The sequence below is a fragment of the Andrographis paniculata genome, unplaced genomic scaffold (assembly GCF_009805555.1).
Source record: "Andrographis paniculata isolate CXL003 unplaced genomic scaffold, ASM980555v1 Contig25END, whole genome shotgun sequence".
Lineage (NCBI taxonomy): Eukaryota > Viridiplantae > Streptophyta > Magnoliopsida > Lamiales > Acanthaceae > Andrographis > Andrographis paniculata.
The window spans coordinates 348,175-371,019 of record NW_026137546.1 but is presented as its reverse complement, the minus strand read 5'-3'; the positions used below and the strand labels follow the sequence as shown (position 1 = coordinate 371,019).

The 22,845-nt window shown below is 37.8% G+C and overlaps 7 protein-coding genes and 1 non-coding gene across 9 annotated transcripts; 4 read left to right on the top strand and 4 right to left on the bottom strand.

Annotated features, from left to right (window-relative positions):
- Window positions 1-1,693: 1,693 nt before the first annotated feature.
- LOC127245910 (pectinesterase inhibitor 4-like) lies at window positions 1,694-2,686 on the top strand. The gene has a single exon (XM_051267060.1). It carries the CDS (start codon window positions 1,861-1,863, stop codon window positions 2,452-2,454), a length of 594 nt encoding a protein of 197 aa, XP_051123017.1. The 5' UTR covers window positions 1,694-1,860; the 3' UTR covers window positions 2,455-2,686.
- A 545-nt stretch (window positions 2,687-3,231) lies between these two features.
- LOC127245844 (21 kDa protein-like) lies at window positions 3,232-4,173 on the bottom strand. Its single transcript, XM_051266928.1, has one exon. The coding sequence runs from the start codon at window positions 4,051-4,053 to the stop codon at window positions 3,469-3,471; it is 585 nt and encodes a 194-aa protein (XP_051122885.1). The 5' UTR covers window positions 4,054-4,173; the 3' UTR covers window positions 3,232-3,468.
- Window positions 4,174-5,937: 1,764 nt separating this feature from the next.
- On the bottom strand, window positions 5,938-7,711 carry LOC127245845 (probable calcium-binding protein CML13). 2 transcript variants are annotated; one of them, XM_051266930.1, is made up of 2 exons: window positions 7,133-7,711; window positions 5,938-6,283 (listed from the first exon to the last, which is right to left on the bottom strand). In XM_051266930.1, exon 1 carries the CDS (start codon window positions 7,578-7,580, stop codon window positions 7,137-7,139), a length of 444 nt encoding a protein of 147 aa, XP_051122887.1. In that variant the 5' UTR covers window positions 7,581-7,711; the 3' UTR covers window positions 5,938-6,283; window positions 7,133-7,136. The 2 variants fall into 2 exon arrangements, with proteins under 2 accessions (XP_051122887.1, XP_051122886.1); XM_051266929.1 differs by having other exon boundaries at window positions 5,938-6,261; window positions 7,133-7,710.
- A 206-nt stretch (window positions 7,712-7,917) lies between these two features.
- LOC127245973 (small nucleolar RNA U3) lies at window positions 7,918-8,139 on the top strand. The gene has a single exon (XR_007837576.1). It is a non-coding gene; the product is annotated as a small nucleolar RNA U3 (small nucleolar RNA).
- A 299-nt stretch (window positions 8,140-8,438) lies between these two features.
- Window positions 8,439-13,057, bottom strand: LOC127245843 (65-kDa microtubule-associated protein 3-like). The gene is made up of 13 exons (XM_051266926.1): window positions 12,214-13,057; window positions 11,796-11,876; window positions 11,406-11,612; window positions 10,878-11,129; window positions 10,589-10,798; window positions 10,344-10,499; window positions 10,071-10,230; window positions 9,828-9,979; window positions 9,662-9,749; window positions 9,495-9,568; window positions 9,337-9,411; window positions 8,955-9,231; window positions 8,439-8,875 (listed from the first exon to the last, which is right to left on the bottom strand). The coding sequence occupies exons 2-13, from the start codon at window positions 11,859-11,861 to the stop codon at window positions 8,439-8,441; spliced, it is 2,154 nt and encodes a 717-aa protein (XP_051122883.1). The 5' UTR covers window positions 11,862-11,876; window positions 12,214-13,057.
- A 349-nt stretch (window positions 13,058-13,406) lies between these two features.
- On the bottom strand, window positions 13,407-15,878 carry LOC127245964 (cysteine and histidine-rich domain-containing protein RAR1). The gene is made up of 5 exons (XM_051267138.1): window positions 15,746-15,878; window positions 14,913-14,995; window positions 14,354-14,511; window positions 13,801-14,036; window positions 13,407-13,688 (listed from the first exon to the last, which is right to left on the bottom strand). The coding sequence occupies exons 1-5, from the start codon at window positions 15,833-15,835 to the stop codon at window positions 13,590-13,592; spliced, it is 666 nt and encodes a 221-aa protein (XP_051123095.1). The 5' UTR covers window positions 15,836-15,878; the 3' UTR covers window positions 13,407-13,589.
- Window positions 15,879-16,561: 683 nt separating this feature from the next.
- Window positions 16,562-20,502, top strand: LOC127245911 (DEAD-box ATP-dependent RNA helicase 7-like). The gene is made up of 14 exons (XM_051267061.1): window positions 16,562-17,186; window positions 17,388-17,522; window positions 17,620-17,760; window positions 17,847-17,958; window positions 18,153-18,223; window positions 18,317-18,471; window positions 18,588-18,699; window positions 18,806-18,907; window positions 19,005-19,065; window positions 19,151-19,319; window positions 19,405-19,501; window positions 19,586-19,680; window positions 19,848-19,981; window positions 20,067-20,502. The coding sequence occupies exons 1-14, from the start codon at window positions 16,689-16,691 to the stop codon at window positions 20,273-20,275; spliced, it is 2,091 nt and encodes a 696-aa protein (XP_051123018.1). The 5' UTR covers window positions 16,562-16,688; the 3' UTR covers window positions 20,276-20,502.
- A 174-nt stretch (window positions 20,503-20,676) lies between these two features.
- On the top strand, window positions 20,677-22,464 carry LOC127245784 (pentatricopeptide repeat-containing protein At5g66520-like). The gene has a single exon (XM_051266822.1). The coding sequence runs from the start codon at window positions 20,718-20,720 to the stop codon at window positions 22,377-22,379; it is 1,662 nt and encodes a 553-aa protein (XP_051122779.1). The 5' UTR covers window positions 20,677-20,717; the 3' UTR covers window positions 22,380-22,464.
- The last annotated feature ends 381 nt before the right edge of the window (window positions 22,465-22,845 follow it).

Below are 22,845 nucleotides of genomic sequence, written 5' to 3'. Positions count from 1 at the left end.
TGCTACAAAGAGTTGACTATTTGAACAAATCATTTCATTAATTTAATAAATTTAAGGCAAATTAAATTTAAATAGATTGTTCTCTTTAAATTTATTATTTTTAATTTTTGTAAAATATATTACAATCAATTCCTATAATATATATATATATCACTTGGTTCCAATTCATTTGCTATATTTTAATTAGTTTTAGTTGTCTAAAAATATTTACAATTTTATTTACTCTATATTTGATTTTTTTTTTTTTTTTTTTTTTTTTTGTTTTCTGCTTTCTCCTTTTATCAATTATCAATACACTTTACAAAAACAGCACAGATAAAAGCTAAAAACAAAATAATAGAAGAAATCATATGAGAATCATACTACCGAAACATTATGCCAAAACAAAACTAACAAATAAATTATGATGGAGCAAATACAAAAAAAAATAAATAAATAAATAAACTAAATTAGAATTGTTGTATGAAAGTGTCATGCGGTAATATCAAAAATAAAATTGATGATGATATGCTGACGTAATGTGCCGGAAATGTTGTCATACGTTACGTCATCCATCATTTACACTACTTCCTTAACCTGATTGTATTATATTGCACTTCCTCCCTCCCAAATAAGGTGCAACATTTATTTTTTGCATAGATTTTAGGTAGGTAATATTAAATAGAATAATTTAAAAATTAAGTGATGTGATGAAGAGAGAAATATATATTTTATTTTTTTATTTGAATGATGTGAGGGGATAAAGTGTAAAATAGAAATTAAATATAATTAATTATTTCTTATTTTAAAAATATTGCAGAGTATTTGAAACATACCAAAATAAAACTATTGCAGAGTATTTGAGACGTAAGAAATATTATTGATGTTTCTGAGCAGTAATTATTTCAAATCAAATAATTCTTTTTCGTGAGCAATTACTGAATAATTAGATTAGCATTAGTTTAATATTAATATCAATATATTATACAAGTATATCATAGCTCTGTTTTCTCCTTTCCCGGGCCAGGGCCAGAATGAAATGAAAAGAGCCATTTCTTGAGCAGCGATTCCCGGTCCGTACACTCCGCAACCGCACATGTGACGTGTCTCCACGTGGCCCCTGTTTATACGGCGTCGTCACGTGACCCCGTCCCCGCCCTACCTCTGTTCATTAAATTCTGTATATTAAAAAAGTTCCCATTGTTTACTTATATTAAATTTTTTTGTTTATTTTCAAAATAATTCTATTATTTCTTAATTAAATACAAAATTTCAAATAGTCTTTAATTTAAAACGAAAGGAATATATATTTTATTAAAAATAATTTTTAAAAATATTTAATAATATATAATTTATATTTTAAAATTACCATAATGGTTTTTATATTAGAATAATAATAATAAGTAATATTATGATCTACTATACTATTATTATATGGTAAAATTTTATTATCTTAAACACTATTTCCTTTGTCTTAATAAAAGTGTAGATATAGGAATTAGATAAAGTATAATTATAAATATATTATTAAAAAATTATAAATTAAAATTAGAATAATTAAATTAATTAATTAAAAAGAAAAAGTCATAAATAATAAAATTTAAAATGTGATTAAAGTGTTTAATAATTTTTTAAAAAATATAAATAGAAATTATATGAAACAAAAATAGAAATAGTCCACACAACATTTATAAGTAAATTATTTTGGCGGATAGAAAAAAATATTAATATTTTTATTAAATTTAAAATGCTAGTATAAGTTTGCATGAGTATGCCACAAGGACAAATGCGAATAGATCAAACCCTCCAGCTCCGCCTCCTTCCCATTATAAATTTGGTCAGCTCTATCTGCAGGTTTATTCCAACTTCCAAATCCCAAAAATGAAATTTATCAGAGATTCTGTTTCTGCCAAACACGGCCTTATGATGGCATCCCTAATCCTTCTCATGTCGCACGTGCCTCATTCCGCCACGGCGCAGCCTCAATCTCTAACCTTCGTGAAGAAGTCCTGCCAAACGACGACGTATCCGCCAATCTGCCTCAAAACCCTAACTCCCTACGCCGCCTCCGTCGGGACCAGCCGCCTGAAGCTCTGCAACGCCGCCCTCACGGCGGCCATACAGGCGGCGACAGAGTGTTCCGCCACCGTCTCGAATCTGGCGAAAAATCAGAAGGGAATCGGCCGGCCGGAAGCTCGCGCGATCAAGGAGTGCATCGGCGATTTGAAGCACGCCGTCTACGAGCTGAAGCAGACGGTGGGCGCCATGAGGCGGCTGGGCGACGCCGACCGCGAGTTCCAGTGGGCGAACGCGAAGACGTACGCCAGCGCCGCCATAACGGACGCCGAGACGTGCACCGATGGATTTCTCGGCCGGAAAGTCGACGCCGCCGTGAAGAAGAAGATACGGAGCTGCGTTTCCGGCGTGGAGAAGCTCATCAGCAATTCCTTGTCTCTTATTAACCATCTCTACTAATTAACCGCCACCAAATTCATATAATAATAATAATAAATAAATAATTAAGCTTTAATGTGGGCGTGGATTGGGCTGTTGGGCCTATAATGGGCCATATTTATGCGCCTTTTAGTTTTAGAAGTTATATTTCTATTCGGCCTGTCTATTTCTTTAATTATTCTGGATCACAGAGAAAGAGAGAAAATATATATATATCTACAACTTGCGTATTCGGATTCGTGCGGCTAAAGCGCTCTGGTGTTCAATTTATTGAAAAAATATAATAATATTTGTTTAGTATATTTTGTTTGAGATATTTAAATGATTAAATGAAATATATTGATAATATAATTAATAATATTTTTTTTGTAAATAAATACATTATATATGTTTATGTATTTCGATAATATTAATTGAAAGCATATCGAAAAAATTAATTAGGTAAACACACTTTCTATTTTCTCTTTTAAACATAAATATATTTTCTAATTCACAATGTTAAATCTAATATATATTATTTAAAATATAACTATTTGCTTGGTTTTTTTATGAATTTTGGTTAAAAGTAATATTTTATGAAAAAATACAAATTTTTTTTAATAATGAAAAATTGATTTTGAATTTATAACCAAACAAACCTTGAGTATTTATATATATATATATATTAAGACAAATTCTAAAAGTTTTATATATTCTAAATAAAATTAAAATTAATCTTTTTGCTGTTATTTCTGCGTCCAAGAGCATTTATCATTTTTTTGGGTCCTTTTTAAACGTAACAATGTGGAGGAGAGGGGATAAGTATAACCGTGCTGCAATCATTTGGCAGGACGGACAAATATCAGGATATATCGGCTGCCTCGTGTAATATTACATAACTGCCCTTTCACACAAACATTCTCTTACATTACATATATACTCCAAATATATATATATATATATATATCTTACAAAATTGTCATTACCATACGGAACAACGTTATTACCCACACACATGAAAAAAAAAAGAAAAAAAAAAAAAAGGGTGAAGTCTGATTAATAGTTTCCGGCGTACTTATTGCACAGTGCCAAAGCATTGCTTGTCACCTGACCCACATGAGTCATCCGGGTCCGGATCGAGTTCTTTATCCGCCCGTCTAGCGCCCGACCCGAGAACCCGTCCGCGCAGGTGCTGTCGTCCGTCAGCGCCGCGCTCACCCACGTCTGCAGGTTGCTCAGGTGCCACGTGTACTCCGGGCCCCTGGCCCGGCCCATTCTCTGCAGCTCCGCCACCGACTTGCTCAGCCGGTCCACGCTGTCGCTCACCTCCTCCAAGCAGTCTTTAATGGCGGCGTACTCCCGCCGCTTAAGCCCCCGGAATTTGGTCAGCCTGTGGACGAACGCCTCCGTGGCTCTCGCCCTCTCCACGCTCACCGACAGAGCCGTCGCCACCAGCTGCCGGGGGCTGCCGCGGATGGCGCCGGCGTAGGTGGAGAGCGACTGCACGCAGACGGCGGGGTATGTGGTGGCGCGGCACGACGACCGGATAAAGCTGGCGGCAGGACTCGCCGGGACGGCGGCGACGACGGCGGCGGTGAGAGAGAGGAGTATTAAAGGCAATGTGGAGTTGATTATCGCCATTATTGATTGATTGATTTTGGGGAAGAAGGGTTTGGGAGATTGCAAATTTAGGGTTAGGGTTTATTTATAGAAGGAATGGGGGCGCTGCAGGGTCCATAAATTCTGCCCAATGAAGAGACGCCACGTGTGACCGAGGGCTGTGGGGAAACGACCACAAACAGTGGTAGCCATAAATCAGGCATTAATTTGGGGGGAGATGTACAGATATAATAAATCAAAGATCTTTTTTAGGTCGTTAGTTTGTTTCTATTGTACCTCAAAGTCGTACATTTGGACAAAAAAACACATACATAAATCGGCGATTAAGGTATTTAATTTAAAAATAATAATAGGAATAATGTGGACACATTTTGGTGCAGACATAAAATATGAAAGAAATAAAGAAAAAGAAAGAGATGTATTATTGTGTGCATGCCGTGATAAGTGTTGTGGTCCACTTATGTCGGTATTAATCTCTTAATAACAGATAGTAATTAAAATTGTGATTCTTGGAAGAATGTGTGAATAATTAAATTAAAGGTGAACAAATTAATTAAAGCAATGGGAACCAAATACACTTTTGCTTTTCCAGCAGCTAAAAAGAAAACAGTACAACATGATTCATAGAGTCGTTTCTTCTTATCTTTCTATATACTCATAATCTCATCTGATCTGATCGTACAACACAACACATCAGTAAAAGCAGTTCAGACCCACCCACCCACCGTCGACTATATGATTATATTTGAATGCATCCAATCTCATCCGTCACTTTGAAGGATTTGTATCATTATTTTAATTTAAAATTCCATAGTATATGCAAAATATTCGTTAAATCATAATATAAAAATATTAAATATTTGTACATCAAATTACAGATAATATAGTCGTATGATTAGGAAGAAAACATTTATTTAAGAAATTATTTTAAATGAATATATAAGTAGTATGATGTGGTGTTTGAGAGGCAAATATTTGTCTGTTGCGTTTATTTGAATATTATTAATTAGGGCAGTTAGTGGTGCACACGGTCACCGCCCAACTAAATCACCCTCTCAATCATCCTATTAATTAATTATTAATCGTATTAAAGTGCAGAAATAGATTTAGGGGGACAGCCGAATCAAGCGATTGGGCCCACTTTTGTAATTATGGGCCGCCTGCCCAAGCCCAACTCCCACCCTCCCTCCAATTTAATATTTTTTCGGCTGGACAATAATGACATCACCACCGTTCAAAACGTAGGGGTTGAAGACACGTGGCAATACCAGATCCACACGATCGGCACATCTACACCCCACCAAGGCCCCACGGATTTCCTAAATGATTGCTTACAAGAGTCGTTTCGCACACACATTGAATTAGGTAATACTAATAATTATAATCCACCTAAAACAAACATAATAAATTTCGATCTATCGTAAGGGCTTCCTTAGTTATGCTTTTTCTCCTCAATCTATCAAATTTTCCAAAAAAACATACTCCCCATCGAAACTCAAAAGTATTTTTTATATTATTTTTGTTGGTCCCATTTTAAAAGAAATTCTTTTCTATTTTGATAAAAGTAATTATGCAAAAATATCAAAATACCCCTTCACTTTTACCTAAATTAGGAGCTGCATACCATTATATATGCAATTATTTATACATAAATGACAAAAATATCAAAAGCCTTGTACACAACACTTCTAGCAACCAATAAAATACATTTATTATCCCGCAGGAGATGACCTGATGAGGGGTTGGACTTATAACATGGGTTCAAACCCCGACACATCGGATCACCTGCCACACATAATCTTTTACTATTTTCAAAATTTTCCGAAATTCTAAAACCTTCAAAACATTTATCCAATGGTAGCAAAAATCTTTCAAAACAAAGTAAAAGATTGAAGCACTTGTGAATTTCATGTCAAACTTACCAACAATATATACCTCAGTACCTCAAATATGTGACATAACAAACATTAATCACAGTTCTAAGCAGTAGATCATAACAGAAGTGTAAGAAAACAGAGGTTCAAGATGAGAAGAAACTGCACTTGGTAAAAAGCAATTCTAGCAAACAACAAACCAATCAAAACTGCTCAAACCAAACACAGATCCCAGCTTAAGGACCATTAAACCCACAAATCAAACAAGCTAAAAACATAAACTAGGATAAAAAGAACACAGTGCTGGAGTTCAGCTTCAGGTGAACAAACAGCAGAACCCGCATGTTTAGACCGCCTGCAAGCATGAGCACCGTGCCCTTCATCACAACCCGTTACAATAATGGTTCAGAACAAGTACACGCAAGAATAATGGGGCGTAGTCGTAGATAGAAGAACAGTATAACGAGTTTATCTAAATTAAAGGCCACGCCACTAAATTATCCAATCAAGAATGCTCTGAAAGTAAACACCTATTCTTGCCCACAGTCTCCATTAAATCGATGCCTTATAAATGCTTGAAAAGAACAATTCAACTCGATATCACATCTACAGCCTTCCATTGATAAAGAGAATTCATGAAAATAAAATAGGGAAGTGTTGGTTGGGTATCCACATCAATATTAATCTTGAATGTGGAAAGAAGTGAACTTTTCTTAACCCCTATTGTTCCAATAAGATTCTAGACTGAAAAAGCCAGTTGATTGAGATAGAAAGTGAATCAAATACAAGATTAACAATTACAATGATTAATATACTATGTAATGTGGACAACAAGCAGAGGGAATTACTATGTAATGCCTATCAGCATTTCTACCATAAGTGATATTGAAGAAAACCAAAAGTGGAATTATTCATGGAACAAGTGTTTTGATTTCAATAATAAGATGAATTTCTTTACCAAAACCAATTTTGTTTGAACTTTAAATTTCTGTTTTTAACAACCTCTTGAGAATCTATTATATGATAATGAAGCTGTATCTAAAACAACCTGATCGTCCACCAAATAAACAGGAAGAAATAGCTACGGTGAAACTTCATGATTTGCACAAATATAAAATTCAGAATGAATGAACAATCAATTTGGTAAATGCATCCAAACCTGATCAAAACAAGGTATAATGAAAATTTCATGTAAGGAAAAGAGAAGAAGATGAAGATGAAATCACCTCGTCATTTGGCTACCATACGCGCGATGAAATCCTCGTATTTGATCTTGCCATCAGCTCCGACATCGACCTCGCGGATCCACTCATCGAATTCTGCAGGTTCCAATTTCTCCCCAATACTGGTGAGGATATGCTTGAGATCCGAAACGACGACGTATCCAGTACCTTCCTTATCGATCACCTTAAAGGCGTCGCGCAGCTGGCGATCGAACGGCTCCGGCTTGAGGTGCTTCGACATTAGGTCAAGGAAACTCTGAAAATCAAACGGAGCATTAAGATTCTCCTCGGTTATAATCGACTTAATCTGCGCCTGCGTAGGGTTTCCGCCGAGAGAACGCATCAAAATTCCCAGCTCCGAGGGGGCGATCTTGCCATCGCCGTCGGTGTCGAACAAAGTGAAGGCCTCCTTCATCGCCGAAACCTGATCGTTGCTCAGATCTTTCCCCATTTTGCACTCACTCAGATTCTTCCTTCACGCCTCTCCTCCCTCAACTTTCTATCGCTTCTCAATTCTTCCTCCTCCGACGAATCTCCAACCTGACAGATAATGTTAGTTGCCGTCTGGCGCAAAATCTGCTGGGCTTTCGACATAAATACCAAATATGGCAAGTTAATAAACTTAATAAACATTGCCCAGCACCCCCTTCTGCAATATGGGCCTACACCGGCCCATAATTAGGCCCAATACAATATTCTAACTTTTGAGGCCCGTTTGTAAGAATCCCACATCTGAGGTAAAACGAAAGCATTCCTATTATTTATACTCCGTTCCTTCATGTAAGGGCACGACCTTACTTGAACAGGATCTGTTCTATAGGCTCGTACCTCTGCATCCTTGAGTTCTAAGGAGGCAAGAAACCAAGTCTGGTGGATGAGCCATGGCTGCATGACCAGAGCGTGATTAGCAGCCACCCCTGGTTCAGCCCATGAGCCATGGGCGAGCCGCAGAGGATCGTTCTCGGCTGGCTTCGGCCCTCCGGGGTGGTCCTGCAGCTGTCTGACAGACAATATAAGTAAGTATTTTTATTTTTAATATCGTTTTCTAATTTTAATTTGAAATTTATATTCAAAATAAATAATAATAATAGGTTGCAGAAAAAGATTGGATGGGCAAACTTCAGTTTCATTACTTGATGAGTATATACTCTCACATTAGATTGTGAGGACTATGTACACATAGAGAGACTACGATCAACAACTCGGTGAGAACAAATCAAAGAATCCAAGACATAAACAAACCAATAAATCATTGCAGTGAATTGTGAGCCAGGAGAGGATGATCAAGGGATGATGATGAACTCTGAACTTACATAACCTGATGTACTACTAGTAGTGATGATGATCCAGGGAGCACGAATCCCGCTCGCCGCTCCTCGAACGAGTACTCGATTTCGTCTGCACCTGGTTTCGTTGGCGTCACTGCTGTTCGAATGAGCGGCGTTGCTGGCAGCATCTGCATCGGAATAGATGCAGACGAGGGCGTGGAAGGTATTGCCGCCGCGATCATCGTTTTGGGAGGTGTTCGGATTGCTTCCCCGGCACTAGGAAAGATTTTCTTCGTCGGAGTAGTGGTAGTAGTAGTGAGTGGTGTTGTGTTGGCCTTGTGCCATGATGCCTCATTGTGTTTCTTGTTCGTGTTCTCCAGCAGATTCGCTGCATTGGCCTTGGAAGATATCGGCGAAAATGGCTTCCGCGGCTCTTGTTTCGCATGAAGTTCCATGGTGACGTCCAAACATCGCCTCCCTGGAAATCAAGACAACAAACAAGTGTAAGAGGAAAGCAGATTTGCCATGGGAAGTAAAATAAGGATTAGGAAAAGGACCTGCACCGAATCCATCATCTTTGTGTTCTAGATTCATCCGCTCGACTCTTTTCTTGGAGATCTGTGTGTTGGGAGTAGCTCTAGCAGAACGAGGCATATCAGGCTTAGGAGTCTGTAACGCCGGGACACCAAGAGAAAGCCTTCGATTGCTAGCAACATTGCATGCTGATGATGGCCTGGAGCCTTTCTTCGTGTTGTTTGTTTTGACGGGACTCGGCTTTGATCCATAAATGGCTTCCTGCTCTGTTAGCAACTGCCCCTGAAGTTTCTTTTGATCCTGTGAGGGAAAAGGATTGCGAAAGTGTGACACAATGGAAAGCATGTTATGTAAATGTAAATTGAAAATGAAAATAAAATGGATCATATTCGAAGAAGCATGTACCCTCTGCCTTTTTTGCTCGAGTTCTTTTTCTTTCCGCAGCGCTGCATAGCCTTCTAGGATGGACAGAAGTCGAACCTAAACATGCGCCGGAAGTTCGTAACTAAAAAGAAAAGGATATAACATGGTGTATATTTCAAACTTCTTTTGGAAACACTTACGCCATCATAGGTAAAGTCAACTCCCTTCTCATTCTCCCAAGCAATGGTCTTTGAAGCCAATGCATCCACCATAGCTGTAAGGATGAAGTATTATTGTCAAAGATTCTATTTCCGTTCCATTGTTGCAACAAGAAGGCCTTCGGACATAATAAGAGCATTATCAATACCTGGAAGCCTATTAAGTAATGCTCGCGCTTTCTCAGCACGCTTTAGCATAAGATGAGCACCTCTTCCAGCATTATAGCGATTGTCGTCCTAAGACAGAAACGGAAAAACAGTAAACAATCTTATTGCTTAACATGTCCTATGGAAGAAAGCTTGTGAGAAACAAACCCTGTTGTATTCTTCAAGCCAGTTCTCCTCCTCACAGGCAGCCATCCACTTCTCAACCCTTTCGAGGATGTCTTTCCTGCCAAGAGCTTCTTCCTTAACTCTAGCTATTTGATGCTCAATTTGTTCTAGCATACAATCAGCATCTACTCCACCTTTGATCAATCAAAAACACAAAATATGGCAGTTTCATTAATCTATGCAAATAAAGGGAATACAATGTTACCGTAAAAAGAGGTGAAGTACCTGATTCAATAGCATCAATGGCTATTTTCATTGCATCGCCAGTATCGGGAACAAGATGTGTTTTCCTAGATATTACTTCTAGCTCTTCCTTTTTTTTCAAAACAAGTTCCTTCATTTTGCTTATTTTTAATTCTTCCAATCGGGAAACTTCGTCCTTTACCTGGAACATGGGAAACCAAAATAGTAGCATTGCTTCAGTATTGAATACACATGCCCAACCTTGGAGCCATTATCGATGTGTAGCACCATGGAAAAAAAAAATGGTTCACTCACATTGTTGATGTTCTCGAGAGAAAGCATGTTAGGCTCTGTGATCTCATCTTCCAAAGCTACCAGTTTACATGTGACTTTGTGAAATATTTGTTGCTCTTCTATAGGAGTGTCCATCAAGTTCCACAGCTCCAATAACGATGTTGCAAGATCTTGTAACTGCATGATGAAAATGTTGATTAAATTGGTCATCTTGCTGAGGTTATAGTAAACCAAAAGTGACAAAAGCATGTTCAAGAAATTCAGACCTGCTGCATTCGTTTTAGCTTAAGCTCTCTTAGTTTTTGTTTAGTTTTCCCCAGCCCTTCTATGATACCATTGCTAATGTTTTTTGAGCTGTCGGCTTCAACCAAGCTCGGATGTATCTCGTTGATAGTCTTCTGGAAATCCAAGCCAAGAACCATGCACAGCGAGTACACGCAATCAAGATGTTGTAGAACCTGCTTTAGACGCTCACCCTACAGCCATAGATGAATGACAGAAATGTGTCAGAGCAAGTTACCAATTCAAAACACAGATAATGAGACATAATAGAACCTTTTCACTTTGGAGTGCCTGTAACTCTCTTTGTAGCTCCTCAAGCTTCCTTATGGACAAGTCACCTTCATCAATTGCATAATCATTTGAATGAATTCCATTGGAAGCAAATATTTCATTCTTAATACCCTCCATCTCTTTCAGGACCACAATGAACTGATTTTTCCTATCATTTCTTCTCTTCCTCATCTCCTCTAACTGTGGAAGGATGGCTCTTAGTTCAGCCTTCAAATTCTCAGGGTTTTGATCAGACTACACAAAGAATGAGCATTGATGTTAACAAGCATGAAGATCCAGAATAGAAGCTACCACACCTATTCTTTTACAAATGTTATTTCTTTCATCCGATCTTAGTAGAGTTATAATTTATATATCTTTAAGGGCTTCAGTGTGACTGTAGAACATTTGACATTCATTTACAACCCATCGAAGGATAAATAAGGCTGATTAGAACTTAGAAAAATCTAAGTCAATACACTGGAACAAAGAAACAATAGGTAAATTTAAATAAAGATAGATGAATCTGACCTGCCTAATGTGCACAGGCCGTTCTCCCATGGCAGAGCAGATGGCCGCAAGCTCTGCTTCAGCTTCAGCAATTGCTTGGCGCAGCTGAGCTCTACACCTGTTTGCCTCATCTACTTTCCTTCTATAGACTTCTAGACATTCTTGCTCGAGTTCAAGCAACATTCTGTCTCTTTCAGTATCAGGCTCCCCAACCTCATCCCATATGATCTGATATACATGGATAGCCAAACAAGATAAATACCAAAAATGTATTATAATGTAGGTCTCATTTCATATAAAGTCCAATTGGCATAGACAGGACATCAAAATCATGTATCCACGGTGATGAGAAAGCACGGTCGTAAGTGGATAAATGCAAATCGTGTATGACTGAAAGCAATATAAGAACACCTTCAATTCGTGGAGAAGAGATCCACACGTTGTTTCCAATTGAGAGGCGCTTTTACGGATCGGCATTTGGGGTAACTATGCCTGTTCACAGAACCATTCAATTAAGATTACAGACACAAATTTCAGAAGCAAATGACCGATGAATGAAATCTGGATAGAACACGCCTAGAAATCAATCAAATAATCACCAACTACATCTACATTTCCTCCCCTCAAATTCAAAAACTTCAACCACTTTCCTCGAAACATGAATTCACAACCATAAATAAATTCTTTGTCTTCATATAAATTCTTACCTAATCCAACACCACATTATCCAGATGAGATTTCTCTCAACTCATTCCAAACTTTTGAAAACCAATACAAGTGAAAAGAAACAAGCTAATCGACAGAGATGGAGGCGGCTATGAAAGCATACCTGCAAATAAACCTTCAAAAAACGAGATCGCAAAACTTCACTCCCAACGATTTTGTGTGCTGGAATCCAACAATCTTGAACTTACAGTGAGATAGATTACGAGAAGGAAAACTTTTGCCCGTTAGACTACTGGCTGGAATACGACGAAGTCTTTTATACTACTTGTTCAAAATCATGAAATTCAAATTTCAAATAACGACAAAAAAGCAATTTTATTCCACCTGGGTTATATTATAATGACTACGACTTTTCTATGAATAACATGTAACGTCGGATCGCCACGTGGCTGATGGGCCTACAGCACCATTGGGCTTTTCTGGGCTTCTTGATACTCACATTTGGGCTTTTCTGCATGTCTATTGTAGTAAGTAAACTACTCGTATTATTTTATTTTTTTTATACGTCAACTTATTTTACCCAACCCATAAATTTTTTTAACGGAATTGTGAGATCTTAAAATTAGGTTGAAATATTAGTTGCAAAAAAGATTTTTAGTATAGTTTATTAATTTAACAATATTTAAGTAATTGAGTCAGAAAAATACACATGTGGGATTTTTATTTTTTTATTTTTTCTTTTATTATTATACTTTGGTGTGGTGTATAGTATTCTATTAGGATATTATTGTTGCCCATCTTTTGTGTTGTTTTCCTGCAATTTGGGAAGCAGTTAATGGTAATAATAGTTGTGATCACACGCATTTGTCTTGTCTCAAAACCAGAGATAAAAATGTTAATACGAGAACTCGAGAAGTGTGTGGGTATGGAGTATTGAGTTTTTCTATTTTTAAATGAAAATTTTGCTTTTGATTTCAAGATAAAAAAATACAACTATTCAATCTGCATTTTATAGACTATTTCCTTTATATACTATATTTTTCTAGCAAAATATTATATCAAAATTATTTAAATAACACTATCAATTTCAAATCATGTATATTTCCAATTGTGTTGGGTTAATTATAAGTACAGTAAAAAATCTGTCAAAGTCAAACGCAACCCAAAGCGAAATGAATTACTTTGAAAGTCAAATTTAAAATATCGAATCAAATACCTATTAGAAGTATATTTTACTTCAAAGTTTTACTAACTAAAACATGTCCTCCTTTACTAACACTAAAATATGTCCTGTAGAAGTAAGCAATAGGCTAAAAATGAAGCGGAGAGGTCAAGGAAAGATTCCAACACAGTAAGTAAAAGGAAAGGAAACTTAGTAGGGTTTGATACTTGATTATGCTGAGCATTAATGTCTCTCAATATCAATAACTTTAAGGCAAATAACTAAGATGAATAAAATAGAGAAAGGTCAGCATTAGCTCTTACAGTTTCTCCAAACTCGGTGTTAACTTAAGACGACAATGGAAAATTTTGGCGCTTTTACGAGGATCCTGGATCGGCATTGTGCCATCCCTTTGCGCACGGGGGAACGCTCATGAATTCATCAAAATCTTGGACATGAACGTCGCAGCATTTCCACTGCAGGCATTGGAAGAAACAGTGACTTATGAAGGAAAGAACAAAATAAAATCGTGGAGAAGGAATTAGAATGATTCATTTTGAATGGACAGATATGCTTTTTTTTGTTTACCCCTCTTTTCCTATCGTGGAATACAGCTGGCCCGGGATGGTAACTGCATGCCGTGTCATGGTTATCCTTTTCTTTAAAAGTTTGGCCACATCCCTTGTTTCTGCAAGTTTGAGGTTCGTTTATGTCTACAATCTTCTTCACTTTAGGCGGTGCTGGTTCGGGTTTTGGTAAATTGGAATTACTTTCAGCTGGAGCAACTTCCAAAGCTTTGTTATTCTGTTCTCTCGGTTGTGAACCTGGAACATTAAAATCATAGACAAGTTTATTGAGTATTTAAATATAAAATGGACCAACAGTTCCGCAACTTGCACATTCACTATATAATTATGCATTAATATAATTTTGTTTGACGATTTTGTTATTGGCTAGTTAGTTTCTTCATTACTGGTGAGATCATTGACATTAGTGGGACAGTCTGATTAATATGATAGTTTTCCTTCTATTAGTTTAGATTTCGCCTGAACTCCTCAGAGTCAATGAAATATATCATTTGTATTAATTAGACAAAGTGCCGAAGAAAGTGGAACAAAAGAAAATTAGAAAACTAAGTTACCATGATCAGAGCAGAAGAATCCTTGTCGGCATCTAGGGCATGCATCTTTGGCTGTTGAGTTGGTTGTGGGGTTTGGAACTGAAACTGCTGGCCTACGGGCGGCACTAGGGGGCTTTGTAAGCACGGGTTTTTCAGTTGTGTGTTTTCCTGTCTTGCAACTGAAGGCTGGTGATCAGCTTATATAGTCAACTAAAAGAGAAATAGAAACCCATGAAAGAATATTTTTTTTATCAAACCAGCAGAACCAACTGGAAAATGCATATAGATGCAATCTTCAATCACATACTAGTTTTATTCATTTTTCTCTTCATTTGGTGATCTAAATATTAAACACTATCATTCGCTGAGAAACAAATATTAAGTCACAGTACAAAGAACATTGACAGACAGTATAAATTTTAACTGATGATAAAAAAAAAATATAGAGCAACAGATGTGAATAACAGCATTTTGTGAGTAACCACAATCAAGTATAATTGAATCTTCAAAATATTTATAGTTGCATCAGGCATCAGCTGAGGGGAAAACTAAATATAAGTGTAAGGAGAAGGTCGTGTACCCAGGAATTTCCAAAAATAAACTAAAATCATGACTCCTTTTCTTGCAACAACTCCATTCTTTCATCCCATCGTGAAATATTGGCTGGAATAGGAATAGAACCGTCATTAGTTTTAGGACAGATGGTCAGTTGGCATGATGAGTGGTGGACATATCATCAATGGTGAACAAAAGTAAAAGATTAATAAGACTTACACCCTGGTTAAATGTATGCAGCAGCAGGTGATGATGTAAGCCATTCATAAAACGAAAGGAACAAAGAAAATCAATTAGATAATATCAGGAAGATGAAAATTTCGGGAGAATAAAAATTACTCAGAACATCCAAGTTAAAGTATAGAACAAAAACATCCCGGGCTGACATTTCCAATAAAGTTGCCCTCAGATGAACATTAGATCAGTATCTTCTAGCAAACTTGCAATAATCTCAAGTCATCTGTTGCAATCAATCAATTCCTAAACCTAAACCAAACGTGTAGAAACAGTATCTTTGTAAACTAATAAAATTTTGCCAGATGTGTTCAAGCTCCAATCCAACTACTTCCCAGTGCACACAAGCCTTAAACAAATGACCGAAACATAAGACTTTAAGCCAAGGCACCTCCTAAATTCTTCGAGACAAACATTAAGACCAAGCACAAACCATCGCATCGCGAACTAACTTTGCTCAATTAAGCAAACTCAAACTAATCGCGCAAAATTTAAGCAACTATCAAGTAAAATCGCATCGAAAGCTGATCTATCTACAACAGATTAAACTACACGAGAAACATAATAAAACGGAAAACTACAGTAGCAAAGCTTCCAGTTCGAGAGAGAGAGAGATGCACTTACGGAGTCGTGATAAGTACAGGAGCCATCGGGATTATCATCTTCTGAGAAGAACGCATCGCACCCGATCCTCTGGCAACGAACCTTCGCCATTTTTTTTGCCGTCTCAGTCTTCTTCTAGTGCGTGCTATGCGCGGAAGACGACCCGTATTTATACTGCTACCCAAATAAAAGATCCTGTAATACTGTATAGAATTACTATTACTATAATAATAATATATATAAAGTAATAATATAAAATAATAACATTATTATTATGATAAATTATTATCTTATTATAAATGTATAAAATTTCATTTATGTAAAATTTCATAAATGTATTTTATGTAAAATTTATGGGATAAATGTATTTTATTTATGTAAAATTTCATAATATGAAAATACACTCAAAAATACTTCTTCCAAATTTCATATTATCATTTAAATAAATAAATAAAATTCATCAATTTTTTATTATTACAAATTATGAAATAAATACTAATAAATATTTTTTTATAAAAGATATCTTATTTAATTTTTTTACATAATATTTACATATCTTTACTAACAACGTTTAGTGAAAAAGTGAATATTATAAAAATTTATACATATAAATATTATTTGTATGTGAACCCTAATTCCTATATAGAACTGGGCAAAAAATTAGTAGCCCAAATTTTAAAAAGCCACAGGCCCATTTTGTTTTTATATGGCCCAATAGAGGTCCAATTAAGACAGGGGTTTTGATCCAACGGCAAATAATTAACGTAAGAGTATTGTAGCGATCGAACGTACCAGATGCATCGACTTCATTAATGTATAAATTCTCAAACCCTAGAACTTGTTCTTTCTCTTCGTTCCTCCTGACTGCTGCAAGGTTTCCGGCGGTGGCGTAGGAAAGCAGGGAATACTGCATTCAAGTTTATAAAGGAAGGTGCGTACGTGCCTTCTGTGTTTTACGGTTGACATGCCTTCAATTCTGGTAGCGGAATCTCAATCCACGGACAAGAAGAAGATGAAGAAAGCTGAATTTGTGGAGGAGGAAACGACCAACTCCGTCGAGAAGAAGATCAAGAAGGAGAAGAAGTCCAAAAAGGCTAAATTAGCCGCGGAGCCGGAACACGACGATTCTAACTCCGATGGACAGCGGAAGAAGAAGAAAGAGAAGAAACGAAAGGCTTTGGAAATTGACGGTAATGAAGATGATAAGAGCGAGACCAGCTCCGAGATGGGCGAGCCTTTGAATCATGTAGGGGAGAAGAATAAGAAGGTGAAATACGAAGCCGAGGATGATCAGATGAATAAAGAAGAGAATCCGAATGCATTGTCGAATTTTCGTATTTCGGAGCCGTTGAGGAAGGCTTTGAAGGCGAAGGGGATTGAATCGCTCTTTCCCATTCAGGCGATGACGTTCGATATGATTCTTGATGGTTCGGATTTGGTTGGAAGGGCACGCACAGGGCAGGTCAGAATTTTGGTTTCTGTGTGAATTTTTTTTGAGATTCGCCTGTTAATTTGTGAATTGAGAGTAGAGTATTGGCTAAAAGTTCGTTAATTTATCACGCTGTTCCTGAAACAAAATTTGAAATCACAACTTATGCTTTTGATATAAACATCGACATGAAATTCATTAACATCTAAAGCTCTAGCTTCTTGATCTCAACAGGGTAAAACGTTAGCCTTTGTGTTGCCCATATTGGAATCACTGACGAATGGGCCTGCAAAAGCATCACGCAAGACTGGATACGGAAGAGCCCCTAGTGTTCTTGTTCTTTTACCTACCAGGGAGTTGGCCACTCAGGTGCAGTTCATGTTCAACTGAATGCCCACTTTAATCTTTTTGTAAAATTGCTTATTTTGTCCTCCCTTTGTAACAAATATATATATATTTGTTATAGGTCTTTGCCGACTTTGAAGTCTATGGGGCAGCATTAGGGTTGAATGCCTGTTGCCTATATGGAGGCGCCCCATATCCGCCACAGCAAAATCAATTGAAAAGAGGTGTTGATATTGTGATTGGAACCCCTGGCCGCATCAAGGTTTCTTTCTGTCTTACAATTTTACCACCCTGTTCATTCTATTTATGCTATAAGTTATGTTTATAGCTGAATTTATTGTCTACCAGGATCACATCGAGCGGGGGAATATTGACTTTAGGGCACTACAATTCAGAGTTCTTGATGAGGCTGATGAAATGTTAAGGATGGGTTTTGTTGAAGATGTTGAACTCATACTGGGTATGCAAATATTGAATAATATCTGTGAAGTGTGAACCCTTTTGTCATATAGTTATTTTTTCATTGAAGTCTTAGGCATTTGTTTATCTTCAATTGCGTAGTGGTTCGATTAGGTGTGAAGTGATATCAATTAATTTATTTGTTACAATGCTATTGGATTGTTGGGCTTAAGTTTTCATTATTTAATTTCGAAGGTAAGGTTGCAGATGCTACTAAAGTTCAGACACTTCTTTTTAGCGCCACACTTCCTCAATGGGTTAAACAGGTAATGTTTTCCATTCCATGGATTATATTTTACAGGAATATGTGATGCCAGATATCTTTTCTATCTTAGCAAATAATTTTTTTGTGATGCCAGATATCTTCTAAATTTCTAAAGGCTGATAAGAAAACAGCAGACCTTGTCGGTAATGAGAAGATGAAGGCGAGCACCAGTGTAAGACATATTGTTCTCCCTTGCTCTGCTTCTGCCAGAACCCAGCTCATTCCCGACATCATTCGCTGCTATAGCAGGTTCAATTTTTCAACCTTAATAATATTCAAGTTTTGCCCTTTGTCGTTTGGCAAGCTTAACTACTGCCTTCTAGCTCTGCTGATCACTAATTTTCCTTTGGAATATCTCAATCTAGTGGAGGCCGCACTATTATTTTCACAGAAACAAAGGATTCTGCTTCTACCCTTGCCGGAGTACTTCCTGGCGCACGAGCTTTGCATGGAGACATACAGCAGGCTACACGTGAGGTATATATGTAATATTTGTTAAACACTAGTGTCATTCTTGGAACATTAGTTCATTATTTTGTAATTTAAGCTATGTTTTCTTAATGGCATGCTCCCATGGTTTCAGGTCACGCTATCTGGATTCCGATCTGGAAAATTAACGACACTTGTGGCCACTAATGTGGCTGCCAGAGGATTGGATATTGATGATGTCCAGCTAATTATTCAGGTCATTTTCTATTGAGCATATTCTCCTTCATTGTAGTTTTGGTTTTGTAGTTTCCTGCCTCGCCATATTTAGTGAACAAAATTGTTTTTCCTTGTAGTGTGAGCCACCTCGTGATGTAGAAGCATATATTCACCGATCTGGAAGAACTGGGAGAGCTGGTAAGTTTGGTTGTGTTCTGTTAGAAGAAGTTTGAAATTTATTCACGATTTATTGATAGATGTATTGTTTGCTTCTGCTTGTCAGGAAAAACGGGAATTGCAGTTATGCTTTATGATCCGAGAAAATCTAATTTCTCTAAGATAGAAAGAGAATCCGGTGTTAAGTTTGAACATATATCTGCTCCACAGCCGGCCGATATAGCTAAAGCTGCCGGTGCTGAAGCCGCAGAAAGAATTAACGAGATATCGGACAGGTATAAATTCATATCACTCGCATATGAACAAAGAATAAATTTCTCAGATAATGCACTGATATACATATTCCGATCAAAATTTCAGCGTCATTCCGGTGTTCAAGGATGCTGCTACCGACCTGCTGGCCTCATCTGATTTATCTCCAGCCGACTTACTTGCCAAGGCATTGGCCAAAGCTGCTGTAAGTGCACGAGCACCCATTAATTTGGATAGAAGCACGTTCCAATTTTGATCGACTTATGTTTCATTTTATCGTGTTATGCAGGGCTATACTGAGATTAAAAGCCGATCACTTCTCACTTCAATGGAGAACTACGTTACTGTACTCCTTGAATGCGGAAGGCCAATTTACGCCCCGTCGTGAGTGTTTGAAGCTCTATATCATTAATTATTAAAAGAGTTCGATATATTATATTCCCTTAAATCTGTTGTGCAAGCTTTAGATGAACAAAAACGTACTTGGTCTCTAGATCTATTTTATTGTTCGGTAACATGTAAGTTTTAATATTCGTGCAATGGCCTTCCAGTTATGCTTATGGAGTTCTAAGGAGGTTTTTACCAGAAGACAAGGTTGAGTCGATCAAAGGTCTAGCCTTGACAGCCGATGGAAAGGGTGCTGTCTTCGACGTTTCTACCCAAGATGTAGACGATTTTCTTGCAGGTATGTTGAGTCGAACCCATGTTTTGTTCATATCAAGCGCGATTGTAACTGTTATTTACATCTATCATTGTTCTGGGGCTTGCAGGCCAGGAAAATGCCAGTGGTGTTACCTTAGAAGTGGTGAAAGCATTGCCGCAACTTAAGGAAAGAGAACCTGTAAGAACAGGAAGATTTGGAGGTGGCGGCTATGGTGGGAGAGATGGCCGGTTTTCTGGCGGTAGAGGAGGAGGAGGAGGAGGATTCCGGCGAGGCTACGGTGGAGGCAGAGGACAAGGAAACAACCGTAAATGGTGAAAAGTTTATTTACTACAAAGACCATAATTATTTAGCAAATGCCCATTGGATTGGGGCATAGAAATTTTGGCCAGAGTTGATAACCTTTTGATTTTTTGTTGTTATTGATTATTAAGTAAGCCGTTCCTATTTGAAGTTGTATTTGCAGACGAAATTGAGACTTATTATTGGTTGTATTCTTTCTAATTCTATGGAAATCATATGATACTCATATTATTCCTTAATAATCTCTATTCTTTAAATTTTTGAATTGAATAAATGTTTGATATTCTATAAATATATGTGTGTGATTTTCTAAGTAAAAAATTAAATTTTAATACAATATAATATATATATAAAAATAAATATAAAGAAACAGAACTTTTTCATTTTGCTATTTACCACAACTCTGCAGTAACGACGAAGATACATCACCATCGATGGCGGATGATGGTAACTACTAATGTTCTATGCTTTGGAGCAAATGAAGGATTCCTATTCAAATTTCGATTTCGAATTGGACGGGGACGTGAAGAACAGCATCGGAAGGTTGATCCACAGGTGCAAGAGCTTGAAGGAGCTGTCTCAGGTTCATTCCCATGTCATAAAGCTCCCGCATTTACTCCCAAACCATCGCTCCTTCCTCACTTCCCGCCTCCTCTTCTGCATCTCACCCCTTTCCCTCTCTTACGCCTGCAAAATCTTCTCCCTCATCCAAAACCCCACTCTCTTCTCATACAACGCCATTATCAGAGCCAATTCCACCAATCCCACCCACCCTTCCTCCTCTGCTTCATTAATTCTGTACAAACAGCTGCTGGCCAACGGCCTGCTGCCCGACTCCATAACCCTACCTTTCGTGCTCAAGGAATGCTCCACCAGGGCCGATTTAATCGCCGGCAGAGGCGTCCATGCTCACGGTTTGAAGTTTGGGTACGAATCAGACGTTTACGTGCAGAATTCGCTCATCAATTTGTACTCTGAATGCGGAGTTTCGGAGGATGCACACAAGGTGTTCGACGAAATGCCTAACAGAGATGTGGTTTCATGGAACTCCATCATTATTAGCTCTTTAAGAAGCGGCGAACTCGACGCCGCATTGCAGCTGTTCTCGGCAATGCCGGAGAGGAAAAACATCATCACGTGGAACTCAATGATCACCGGATTCGTGCAAGGCGGCCGGCCGAAGGAGGCACTCGAAATCTTCCGGGATATGCAAGTTTCCGTCGATACCGTCTACCCGGATAAAGTAACATTAGCCGGTGTGCTATCCGCCTGCGCTTCTTTAGGGGCGATCAATCTCGGGAGATGGGTGCATCATTACATCGAAAGAACCGGGACAACGTGCGACATGGTGTTAGGGACATCGCTCGTTGACATGTACGGAAAATGTGGATTTATCCGGAAGGCGTTCGAGGTTTTCCTGGGAATGCCCGAGAAGGACGTTCTCGCATGGACGGCGATGATCTCGTCATACGCAATGCACGGCTACGGCCGCGATGCGATCGAGCTTTACGGGAGAATGGAAGAAGCCGGAGTGAGGCCAAACGCGGTGACATTTGTCGCGATACTCTCTGCGTGCGCGCACACAGGGCTAATCGACGAGGGGCGACGGTACTTTCAAAGAATGGGAAAACACGGGATTGAGCCACGGGTCGAGCATTACACGTGCATGGTCGACATTTTAGGGCGAGCGGGTCGTTTCGACGAGGCGGAAGAGCTTATCGGGAGGATGCCAGTGAGTCCCGACGTATTTACGTGGGGGGCTCTGCTGGGGGCGTGCCGGACGCATGGGAACATCAGGTTGGGGGAGAAAGTCGCACGGCTGTTGATCGAGATGGAGCCGGAAAACCATGTGTTCTACGTGGTTTTGTGCGATTTGTACGGGAAATCGAGGAGATTCGAGGATCGCCAGAGAGTGAGATCTTGGATGAATGATCGGAGGGTGGAGAAGGGTGCTCCGGGAACAAGTTTGATAGAAGTAGAAGGTGTTGTGTTAGAATTCTCTGTTAAAGGGTCGCCGGAGATGGAGATGGAGATGCCGATGGAGAGGTTGAAGAGTGTGTTAGAGACGCTGGATAATGAGATGAAGGTGGACGAGAAGTATATTGAGACTTTATTATGACCAATTTCTTATATTTTGTATGCAAACAATTTTTTGGAATTTAGAAAATAGTAAAATTAATAAATGTAATGATTTATTAAAAACATATATATATATATATTTAATGTGATATTTTTAAAAAATTAAATAAAATTAAAATAGTACAAAATAATAAATGTAATGATTTGGGAATTTTACTTTTAGGTATCTTGTAATCCAATAATTCTTCGTATAAATAACTATTACTTTTTACTAACATTAATTAAGTTAAATTACTATATAAATACTAGTTCCGTCCCAAAAGAATGAATTTTTATATTTCGGAATGTTACATAACAATATGATTATTTATTTATAAAATGATAAAACAAGCACAAAAAGAAATAAAAAATACAAGTACATTTTAATGACAACTCTAAACAGTTAAGAGAGTTAGAATTAAAGCGATGTAACCGGTACATGATAATAGTATACACGTCATAATTGA